Genomic DNA, 12,641 nt, shown 5'->3' on the forward strand with positions numbered 1-12,641 from the left:
TGGTATATATGATAGCAATATGGTTTTAGTGCTCCTTTTAAATATCAGGAATGGGGAACTGAGCTCCAAATTTGCACTCCATCACCTGTTCACTGTATGTTCTTGAGTGAGGCATGTTTGAACTTCATTCAAATCACAAGGCACAATTCTAGTTCAGTGCTGCATGTTCTCGGGCTCTGAAAACATAGGTTATAGGCTTAAAGACAAAGGCCAAATCTCCCATTTTACGTCATTATTTGTCAATCTACATTAGTTGTGAATTTGACTCCTTTGTTTTAATGAGACAAATACTATACAACATGTAATGTGGCTTCTTACATTCAGTGATGTCTAGGGCATCTTTAAGCAGGTATCATTTTTAAGCTTATAAATTCCCAAGACAGAAACGTTGCATGTGGCTAAATTACTATGAATAACAAATGTACCAAATACTGTCTCCTGCATCAGTGGAGGTAATAGTGTTGGTGGAGCTGATCATCCCATTTGGCAATGATTTGTGCACCCAGAACTTAGGTATTCATATTCATGATAAAACTGTATATCACAGGAGATTATGTTTTCTGAGAATTACATTTAAATGTTACCGGCTCTTGACAGATATTTAAATACCAGTGATCAGCTGTGATTAAATCATGTGCCCAATGACAGTGCAATACTTCTGTTGACCTATAAAATCTGAGGTGCTCAAGGTGGAAAACCAATGTGCAGATAGCCATTTCCAAGAAGTAGGGTGAGGATGGGGTTCATAAGTGCAATATCTACAGCTGTATGAGTCACCTTGGGCTCTCATTTTTGTTACTAGCAATAAACAAACACTGACACTGCAAGTATCTCTCCGTACCATGTTTTTCACCCAGATAACTTAGACCATAAATATTGTCCAGCACTGAATGTCTGAAACATTAACTGGCTGTGAGAGGAGTGTCTGCTGATGCGTCTCAGCAGCATGACATTGATGCAGTCCTAAATCCAGCGAGATAAGGTACCCATCATTAGGCAATCATAAGAATAGGAATCCTATTTTATTAGATCACCTAATAAAAGTAACATTAGTATCATTCTTTGTGGTATAAACCCAGACTGAAGGATTACAGTGCTTAATAACTATACAGGAAAATTTTGGAGTTTTCTGTCATATGGAAAACTTAGTTGTTTCAATATCTTTTTTCATCCTGAAGGAATATGTTCATATATCTAGAATTTTTTTAAAAAAACTTTTTTTTTTCCACAGAGCAGATTGCATCACCTTTTAAAATTTTGATTAAAAAATAATGAAGTATTTCACACTGATATCTTTAAACAGAGTTAAAGCTTTCCTTATGCCTGCACTGTATTACTTGAATGACACCTCATTTCCTCAACTGATCAGTGCAACGTCTTAGATTGTATTTTGTATTTGTAGCAATGTTAAATAGCTGTGAACACGGTCCATTCACGGGTAAGCACAGCTAAATCATACTCTTCACAGTCATAAATTGGGATGTCAGAGTAACGAGGCAGCTCCCACCATGGTTCTTCCAGCAATCTCCTTACAGCCACTGATGTATTTTTTTCCCAGACAGTCTCCATAGCCCAGGGATATTTAAAGCTGGCCTAAATGCCTGTTAAAACAACTCTTCTATTTCTCTGGTAATTTGTTGTTGTTGGTGGTGATTTTTCTATGTATGGCCTCACTGATCATCATTAGGAAGTTTTCCTACATTGCCTTTTTTGGTTTCTAATCCATCTGCTGAGCTCCATGCTGGCATGCACTGTGTCGGTGCTTTGACGAACCATTCAGTCTGCTCCCTTCTTTCCTTCATTAATACGTACTTTATTCTCCTCCTTGAATTTTTACAGTGAAATAGTGGTGAAACTCTCCAGAGACAGGAAGGAGAAAGAAGGGTTTGTTGAGAAAGCTACTCTAAGTACACTCTTTTGTGCAAAGACTTGATTCCTTATGGGATTTAAGTAGGGGTTTTTGGTAGGTTTATTTTTTTCCCCTCCACTTTGGCACAATATCTAAACCAATGTCTCTTAGCACTGAAAGGAGAAGGAGGGAAATTGAGAATGAGCTTGAGCATTACCACTGTTTTAATGAGCTCTTTGCCTCCATTCTTCAGTATCCTGCCCAATCCCAAACACCCTTTGGGGAATATCAGAGTGAGTGCTGTAGCACAACGCACTTGCAGGAGCCGCCTGTGGGGAAGAGTGAAAGGGAGGAATGTGTGTGATAGTTGAGGGCAAATAGCTTTAATTTAATTAGTAGATTAATTAAAGCTTTCTCCCTTGGGTAGGGTATATGTGTGTGTGGAGAAAGGGTTTCTGCAACCTCCTGTAGCTGTTCATCATGCATTTCTGTTCCAAGTGTGACTCAGATGGGGTTTCTATTGAACTTGCTGGGAGCCTGCACAAAACAAATTTCCTGTCTAAGATCTTTCTCTTCAGGGTTTTGTTTAAACGTAATGAAGTATAAATGGGCAAATAATAACAAGTAATAACAAGAACTTGCCTTGCAAATGAAAGTGGCATCCGGCAGCATGACAAGTGTAGAACTCCTAAAAGCTTCTGTTTCCCAATGTCCCCACAGTGAGAGAACTCTTTTATTTTAGCACAGATTCCCTCAGTCTTCACTCAGAAAAACTCATCAAGAGGTTTTTTCAATGTGATAAAACACTCAAGGCTACTTGGTAACCTTGACTCTGTACACTTTACATAGGTCCTGAGGAAAATAGGTTAAGGCCAGCAGTGTCCTGGGCTGTATTAACAAGACAGTGGCCAGTAGATACAGGAAAGTGATTATCCCCCTCTGCTCAACACTTGCTGGACCACTTCTAGAATATTATACCAGTTTTAGGCTCCTCAGTGTATTGAAGATATAAATCAACTGTAGTGTGTTCAGAGGAGGGACACCTAGATGGTCTGTGAGGAGAGGATGAGGAAAATGGGCTTGTTTACATGGTGGAAGGAGAGAAGCTTTTGGGGTAACCTAATAGCAGCCTTGCAGTATCTATGAGTTCATTAAGAAGGAGCCAGACTTTTCATCATGGTGCATGGCAGGATTAAAATAGACTGTGGGCAGAAGTTGAAACAATGGATGTTCATACTAAAGAGAGGCTTTTTTACACTGAGGATAAGTGAGCATTGGAGTAAGTTGCACAGAGGTTGCGCAGTCTCCATTCTTAGTGTTTTCCAAAACCCAGATAGAAAAAGCCCTGAGAAATCTAGTCTGATCCCATTACTGACCCTGCATTGTGGGGCAGGTTGAGCTGAAATCTTCTGGAGGTCCCTTCCAACCTGAATTATCCTCTGATTCCATGATTTTGTCTTGAAGACATATGTTATATATAGTTCTCATGGTCTCACAGCCACCAGAGACAAGGCTGTCTGGATGAAGGCAAAGGTGTATGAAGGTCCAAAGCTTTAAATATTAAACCTGTAGACCAGGGAAAAAAGGGTTCATACAGCTTTAGGCTATCTTTTATATCCTACTGGTTTTGAGTTGCCCTGACACCTGATACAGCTTCCCAGGGCTACTTTAAACAGGGGACATTACTGTGTTACCACTTCTGCCTGAAGAGTGAAGAAAAGTTGTGCCTTTCCTAAAAATCCTCTAGAAACAAGAAGACAGGGGAACAAACCTTTCTGTTTGTTGGTATTGCTCTCAGAAAAGCCAACTCTAAGGACAATGGTCAGGAACCTTCTTAGGGATCATCTGGAAGCAATGTAAACCCCTATTCAGAGTTTCAGTGGGAACTTTTAGGCTTCAGAGTAGACCAGTCTTTTTGTCAAGACAGGGGATTGATTTAACAGAAAATCTGGGAGCTGGACAAGTAAATCATTGTCACTTACAAGTTTACGCAGGATCAGATGTTTCTCAGATTAGATGTCCCAGACTGGTCAGAAATTAGAGTTCCTCTTTCAGTTCTCTCATTGCAGGTGTTCAGCTGAATCTGATCACCATATCCCAGATTTCTGTAAATATACATCTCCATTTCTCAGCCAGACACAATGTGTTAAAAAAGATAGATCCTACCCTCCAACATCTAATCTAGCCATTTCTACTTAATCAACCTGAACAGTTGTGTCGAATCTGCACAAAGTAGTTACCTGAGGCTTGAGCATTCTGACCACAGAGCCCAGAGGAAAAAATACTCTCATTATTTAGCCTCCTTTTCCAGTAACAAATTCCACAAATTTACATATGCATTACTTAAATTCAACCCCTGTTCAGTGAATTGTGTTTGCTGAGGCAGTCACTTATGGAGGTTTGACTAAAGATTGGATCGACACTGGGTTGTTCTATTGCCATTGGGTCTCCCATGTTCAAGGACTGCTGTGCCACAGGCTGTGTCAAGAATTGGACAATGTCTTGGAAGCAATTGTCGGTGATGTCTGCAAGGCCTATGCCACTAATGTCTTACAGTGAGGCCACACAATGCACTTTTGCTCCATACTAAAAGATCTCAGAAGGGTGAGACTATTCACATGAATTTTCAGTCAGATTTGTAAGGGGGTAGACCCTCATTTGGACACTTAAATCCCATTTCTCTTGAATATTTTTGAAAATAGGTGGGAACTGCAATGTCGGCAGAAGACTGTCAGCTTTTTGGTTCTAGGTTGACCCCAGAGGAATGAAGGAGAAAGACATGTAATGTGTTATTTGGAGTTGTGCATCTAGAGTTTTATCTTTGGAGGAGAAAGTCTCAGGAACAATTGGAGAAAGCCATTTTCCTTAATAAAGTCAGCAATCAGAAAGGGCTATTGAACCTTTAGTTTCATCTCAAACACATTATATCTAGCAAGATTTTGAAATACTTTTCCAATGAGTGGTTGCATCCTGCCAGTACAAGGCTTCAAGAAACATCACTTGGTGTTGCCTGCTATTAGAGATAGGAAAAAAATATATATACTTTTAACTCAAGATGTCAGTTCCTGTTGAAGTCATTAGATATACTGAGAATGCCTCACTGTGCTCAAAAAGAGGTTTTTCAACTGATCTCCAAGATAAAAGGCCAGTTAAGGTAAACTCAAAAATAGGTTTACCCCCATGTTGTATAACACATCTTTTGTCCAGAGTTACCACTTCAGAAGGTATCCACTGAGTGGAGGGAACTGTTGATTATTCTGTTGCTATTTTCTAATCTGCAGTGAGACATGCATCTCTCCAGGAGTCATCAGTGTTAAAAGGTAACTATATCTTAAATTCATGTAAGCTACTTTGAAAGGGATCAGTGCCTTTTTTTTTGTCAGTGTTCTCTGTTTGTGGGGGCTTTTTCTGCACAATTTGCTTAAAGCATGGTGCCAGAACTATGCTGAAGATTGCACAATTGTGCCTTGGTTTGAATAAGTTACTAATCGCTTTACCCTTTTACTTAGTCTGAAGTGTTTTGAAATTACAGTAGTTTGGGTGCCATTTACACAGGCAGACAAAAACGCAATCAAGTAACAATGTAAGGCCTTCCTGGAGACAACAATTTGTTCCACTGCCAAACCAGTGTTGTGGGTACCAGTAACAATGTAAATCAGTTCTGAAAAAATCCAGATAATCAGAGCTCCTTCCCAAACACCTCTATTTTTAACACAACGTTTTGCAAGTCTTGGCCCTGGTTTGACCAGTTGAATCATTGCTTGGTAAGAACAGGGATGAGCAAGGAAGGGTATGGTACTCTTCTGATCTGCCCAGTTCCTCCCGTGTGGTTCCTTCCCTGGAGCATCCGTGTATTTGAGCAATGCCTTGCTTAAACGGGTGACTCTAAAATTTGCTGATCTGATTTATATATATATCTAGGGCAGGTCTGAAAGCATAGATGTGTTCACCTGGTTCTCAGCTCAGGTTTATGAACTAACAATGGCTTCTTAATGGAACAGTTCACAATAAAACAGCACCTTGAGAATATGTGTAAGAGAATATATCTAAGTTGTAACATAATAGCATGATTGTTATTAGTATTACCATAATGTCAAGGGAACAATGAAGAGTTAAGTACTACAAGTTCCATACAGCACATGCCAGTTTCTTTTTGTGCTGGCCACTTTATTAAAAACAAATGAAGAAAAATAAAAACTTAATTGTACATCTGTAGTGGCATAGCTAGCTGCTTTTGTCTTTTTGTGTTCTCTCAGGACTAAAGAAATATTGATTGTATTTACTGTATTTGTATTTATGCAAATATATGTCTTTTCAAAACTGGTGTGAGTCAAACTCCTTAACTCCACTGAGAGCAATAATTTTTTAAAAAGAGTGAATTTCATGCACTATCGACTTGTTTCTTGATTTTTCTTGTATGTGTCAAACTGCACGTATCAGTGATATCTTCTGGGAAACTCTAACCAGACTATCTTTACTGAACTCAGGAAATTGCAAATGTCCTTGAGGCAAAAGAAATGAAATCAGGAGGCCGTGAAGTTCAAGCTTACACTGCCATTTGAATTGTGCTCTGCCGTTTACTTGTTGAAGACTGACTCGACAGATTAAAGACTCTACATAGTTAATGAAGAAACATGAAACGTGGATCCTTTCAGGAAAACATAACATTAAAGAATCTCTTCATTCAACAGAGAAACCTTTTGTTTTTAACAATTGAAATCTGCTTTTATTTTCTCAGACATGGCACTGATTATTAGCGGAGATGGAAGGCAGCTTCTATTCTCACTGGCACTGAGGTTAACATTTCCTCCCTTTCTTCGCTTTCTGTCTCAATGTCTGTGTTCCCCAATATATATTTTGTTTTTTGTGTGTTTAATCTGTTGCTGAAGAATGCTATAAAATGGCATATAGATAGTTATTGGAAGTCACATCAAAATATTCTGCCAATAATGAAAGCTTAAGGAAGGCTGCAGGGACAGATTAAGTACATCACTCTAGTGTTCTCTCTGCCCAGCAGTCTGTATTTCAAATACCTCCTGAGCCAGACTTACTCAGAACAATTGACTAAATTTAGTCAGTTTAGTCAGATACATCTGACTAGATGTGCCTGTCTGCAAGGAAAAAAATAAAATCTGAGCTTTTAACATCAGGCTTCCTTTATAAACAATCAAGACCTGGCTTTGATTTACTTCTACCAAAGACACCACAAAATAGGAAGGATAAACCACACTCTTTTGTCATTTCACTATAGATTGAATCTAAACCTTCTTCATAAAAGGTCTATGATTACCCCACAGGACATCAGAATCTGGGCATAGTAGGTTTCTCAGTGTTTAGTATCCTCTGATGGACTTTACATAAAAACATACATATATCTCTATGTTTTCAACTCCTGTAACATTTAACATCCACAATATCAAGCTGAAAAGAGATTCTAATCTGTACATGTTGTATAGGGTTGCATAGAAATTGCCGCGTTCATGTACTGAGACAACTCCTGGATGTTCCTTTCAGACCAGGGCAACTGTGGGGAGTGAACCAGTATTATCAGCAGAATCCTGATTTACTTACTATTTATCTCTTACTTTTTTAAAAGATATCCTAAGAATGTGAATGTCAGCCAATGACTTTCCCAATCTTTGGTGAGGTTTAAGGAATGATGTAGCAAAAGCCCTTATGTTCTTGGGAGATCCTAGACATCTGTGACAAAGTATATTTTCCAGGCCCTTAGAACAGAACAGAGTTTTTTTTCTGAAGATAATCAAATCTCATATTGTTATGCCTGGTGTATTCCAAGAGGAAAATGGCTGAAATTTATTATTGGGATCTTGGAGATGAAACGGTGTAGCATTATCAGCTTCTACAAATGGGGAATAGAGCTTTCCAGCAGAGGTTCATTAGAAACTGCCTGTGTTTGAAATAGGGGTGGCGTCTTGGAACAGTTACAAGGTCAAAAGTGTGCAAATGGCTCCATGACTCCTAGCACACTCAAAAGCACAAGACAAGCACCACCAAGATAGGATTACGTGTGCCTTGGGATTTACTGTAAGTGTGTATTGAGTGTGTGGTGGCAGTACAATGCATTAATGACCCAAACTGTTCGCTCCATTCCCTCTGTTAGGATGTGAGAGAAGTAGAGTCGCACTGTGCAGATGGGGCCCCAAAATAAACTGACGTAGATTGAATTCTGGTGTTGCTTTTCCTGTTTGCTTCTTTCTACTTAGCTTGTAAGGGAAACCAGACCCCGTGAAAGGTACACTCTACTTCCTCTGTAGTTCTTCATCATCACGGGTGAAGGAAATGAGATGGGAAATATGAAACAACAAAATTGCTTCAGTGAATCAGGGTGACCTGTCCCACCTTCAATCAGTGCAGTGATTTTCATGGTTCTTTCCACAGAGTGTGATTTGAACTTTAGCAGTACCCCCTATAAAATGATTTAATGAAACCTGAGATTGTATTGCCCTTGAATTAGTATCCTCTGGCCACTGTCTGCAATATGAATGAAATCTTGTATTGATTTCTGGGAATGGGTCACAATCTTATTTTGTTGCTGCTTTGGGATTGCCTATATTCTGTTGGCTGCAATCTTCCTCTTTTAAGCAAAGATCCTTTTTCTTAGTGGGCTGCCTTATAGCCTTAAAGATAGGGGGGAAAAAAAAAAAAAAAAGAGGAGAAAGAAAAGATTTGGATCAAGTCATCTTGGTTTAATTGGCATTACATTCTCTTTTGGAAAAAAAGTTGCCTTGTATTCACTAGAAATAAAGGAAAAATGAAACATTAAGGAATGGACAGTGGTGAAAGACTGAGAGAAAGAGCTTTTAATTTAGTTTTGAGTCCTGAGTGAGGTTAATGGATTGTGCAAGACTCATAAGAAACCAGTGGAAGATCAAACTGAACTTCAATTGATTCTTGATTCTTGAGGTACCTTTGCTTCAGCCTTATGAGGAAGGAATAAAATAAAGCAAACATATTAGAAATTATACTTTGACAGGAAGAGCAACATAAAACCTCAAAGAATTTATGGGCACTATAATTCCATAGAGTAGCCTTAAGAATTCTGGGAGGGGAAAAAAAAAAAAAGAAAAGAAAAAAAAAGACATTTGTTGCTGTTTTCTCTCATCTTCTAGGGATGTTTTTATTTTTTTTTTTCTTTTTTGAAATGAGACCTCAAAACTTACTGAAGTTTCATCATAAACGCACTAGCTATTTTAAATTTGTAATTGTTCTTTCTCCACATTTTTGCCCCACATTTCAGGTTACAGCAACCCATTCCAACTGCATCATTAAAAAGGAGCAAGAAACTTGTCTGGAGAAGATACGGAGGGCAGCTGCCTTGAACCCTCTCAATGACTCTTCTCCAGGTGAGCTTTAACTTGGGATAGACCATGTACATTGAACTGATGGTTTCTAAAAATTTTCTGTCATGTCTCCAGGGGTTTTCAGCAATGTCAATGCAAACATCTTACAGTAAGAGGTGTAGTCACTGTAACTGAATGAGCTTAGAGAAATATTATAAGGACAAAAAATCAATCAATGGGGCTGTGCCAGAACAAATGCTGGTTATTATCAGAGGTCAGGAATTTGCTTATGTACTTTAGGTGATGCAGTGATATATATCTACAACATTAATCTAAAAACAAGAAACACCCCTCACACACAAAACAGTATGCGTGGAAAGGCCTTGATAGTGTTTATGTCTTTTGCTGGTGCGGGTGGCAACAGCTGTTGGGGACTGGACATGAGACGAAGTACATCGTTGGTTTGTTCTGTAACAGCTGATGTGCTTCTCTCTTACATGATCTGAAGACCTTTTCAGGGATTAAAATTGTGATGACCATAATCTTGATGAAGAATACTTGTGCTATTGGTGAGATAAGAAACTGAGGCAGCAAACAAAGAAGAAATTAATAGTTTAATATCCTGTCTCATTTCCCACAGACTGCAGCAGGAGCTGTCTATGGCCAGTACCAGTGAGAGAAGGGCAAAGAATGACAAAGAACCTAATTGGAAATCAGGGTCTATTTTCTGAGTCTTGTCCAAACTGCGTCTACTGTGACTAGAATTGGTAAAACTGCAGAGAAAAGCAGATAGAACATACTCTGTGTGTGATAAAAGAGGGGAGATTTCTTTCCCCTTTTCCTAGCCACATATTGTAGCTCAGAAGCAAGGGAGGGCAGGATGCAGATATCTGTGTTACTAGAGTGTCCTCTGAAGCAAGCCATTCCTGCATTTTAGCTGCTAGGAGCATTTCCATCAGAGCTGCCACTCATCTCATACACAACCTCATTTTTGTTCTGCTTCCCAGCTTTGGGCAAATGAACTATGTGGTTTGGTGAAATTGAGGAATGCATGTACTTCAGGCAGTTCATTTCAGCCCCAGGGATGTGTTTTTGACACCCTCTTTGTGCATTACAGAAGAGCTTCCCACTTATTCCCTGGTCCAGAAGTGCCATAAGCAAGGACAGAAAGAAAAAAAAAAAAAAAAAAAAAACTCTTCCCCTACCCCAGAATGATGTCAGAAGCTGGACATAAGCACTACTTCTTATGATTATGCAATGACTATTATTTGTATTCAAGAATTCATAGATTTTCCCAGGTTAAAAGAGACCATTTCACCAGCTAGTTTGTTCTTTAGCACTCAAATCCAAAATAACCCTGGTAGTTGAGGAGTATTCAGACTGAACTCCTCCCCTCTGCTTGTTCCAAATTCAGAGCACAGCTCAAATATAGAGGAGGTCCAGAGCCATTGGAAAGGCTTTTGCATCTCAATGTGATTAAAATGTATCACCCACTCAGGCAGGAAGGGACTGAATCCTTTCAAGTACTAGCTCAGAAGCAGAATCCAGCTGCTCTTTATTCTGTTCTCCCAATGTTTTTTGGACTGAATCACCATGAAGAAGATTTTCCCAGGCTCATTGTGCATCTTTCAGTTGTTTACCACATCCTGTGGCAACAAGTTCCACAGCTTATGTGGCTTTGGGTAAAGAAGCCACATCCCCCCAACATTGATTTTCCAGTGAAGAATTCTGGTATATTTCTTGGTTGAAAACCATTTAATTCCATCAGTCTTTCCCTCTACTTTTTTTTTTAAATTATTGTAGACATATTTTACATATATTTAATTTTGCCTCTGGGACTATAGCATTCCAACCTATCCTTTTTAAGTCCTGACTTTCCTGGCTCACATTTCATTACATGATACTTATTTCAAGCCAGATCCTGCCACCCTCATTCTTAACAAAGCCTTATCTCCATAGTTAAAGGATGGAACATCAACAGAGCTCTACCACCTTCTTACCATTTTCTCAAGTCATTGAGATACTACTTACTCTGTTTTGAATGACACCTTGTTCCCTGTTAACAAGAGCTGTATATTTCATGATGGATTCACATTCCACAGTATTTGGGAAAATACCACAGTATCTGTTTACTCCAAAACCATTTTTGCTCCTGGTCTATTGCAGGAATGAAGCACTGTTCACCACAGACGAACCTGGATTTGAGGTTAAATTATCAAGCATTGTTTGGAGAAGTTTCATTATGAAACTCCCTGAAAATAACTTCCCATAAATTAAGCAGTCATACGTGCATTGCGTTGATTCCTCTCAATTTTCACCTGCTGCAGACAAACCATTTTTCACTTGGGAGAAGTGAATATTGCCCAACATTTGTTTTTTGTTATTCATCCATAGCAGTAAGACTTCCTAATGATGGCAGGTAGTAGAGAAATATATTATTAGCTTGTTTCCTTCAAAGAAAGAGAAGCATAGGAAATAACTCCCTTGCTTGTCAGAAACAGCTGAAAGAAGGAAGAAATCCCTCCTGGCTGGTACATAAACTTCTGTTTATTCAATAGTAAAGAGAAGAACAAAACTGCTTCTGCTTCTTCCCCCTTTTGACTACTTCTGCATGCAAATTTCCATGGAAAGACTCAATATATATATTTTCTGAGGGTTTATTTATCTTCAGAGGGGATGCAGGGAATGAAATGGGATTATGAGATTTTAGGGAGTCTGTAGAGACTCAGGCACATGTTCAAGTTACTGTGTCTTGAAAAAAAATCCACCAAATCAGCTGAACTACAGTTATCTCTGTAAAAAAGGTAGCTCCACATTCTTCTGTTTCAGGTGACACAAAGTCATATGATCACATATAAAACCTGAATGTGGGACATGAACAGTCCTTGTGATCTGTATTTCTACAGTATCTAGAAGAATAGCGTTACAGGTCATGATTCCTACTCCAAAGTGACCACATGGTGCAAAAACTAATAATGGTAATAGTCAGTTCCAAGCTCCTGTTAAAAGACCTTGTCTTCTGCACTGATATTTCTCCTGCCCAAAAGTACAGCATGGAAAGCAATGCACTTTGAAGTCAAAAGAAGAAGAACATGTTATGGTTTCCTACATTTTGCAATAATTCAGCTCTCCTGCCTTCGTTTTGACTCGTTATGTTCAACATTTGTGAACACAGACATAAGTTAAATGGTTCCCCAGAGCTCCTCTGGGTGAGGTCCAACATGAGCACAATGTTGATGCTGCAACTGCAACCTCAGGTCTTCAAGAGCAAGGATGGCATTGTATTATGGGAAGCATCCAGCCCTGACTTGTCAGGGCTATCATGTTTTCCCCTTTCCCTCCCGCTCTACCTCTCATGATCAGATGTTATGCTCATTACTGTTTTATTCTTCACAGCAGTGTTTTTTCTCCTTCTGCTATTGTGTAACGCCTATAATGCTCCAGAGATGATTGCCTTGAGATTTTTTGTTTGTTTGGTTTTAGTTTGTTTG

The 12,641-nt window shown here is 39.0% G+C and overlaps 1 protein-coding gene across 10 annotated transcripts in view; it reads left to right on the forward strand.

Annotated features, from left to right (window-relative positions):
• ADCYAP1R1 (ADCYAP receptor type I) overlaps positions 1–12,641 on the forward strand; it is a 142,183-nt gene that overhangs the window by 51,870 nt on the left and 77,672 nt on the right. For all 10 annotated transcript variants that reach the window (XM_042801754.1, XM_042801755.1, XM_033002872.2 and 7 more), the window contains one exon: positions 9,108–9,213. In XM_042801754.1, coding sequence (XP_042657688.1) covers positions 9,108–9,213 — 106 coding nt within the window. The remainder of the gene's footprint in view (positions 1–9,107; positions 9,214–12,641) is intronic.

Source organism: Tyto alba, unplaced genomic scaffold (genome assembly GCF_018691265.1).
Source record: "Tyto alba isolate M040663 unplaced genomic scaffold, T.alba_DEE_v4.0 Super-Scaffold_38, whole genome shotgun sequence".
In the NCBI taxonomy this organism is placed as follows: domain Eukaryota; kingdom Metazoa; phylum Chordata; class Aves; order Strigiformes; family Tytonidae; genus Tyto; species Tyto alba.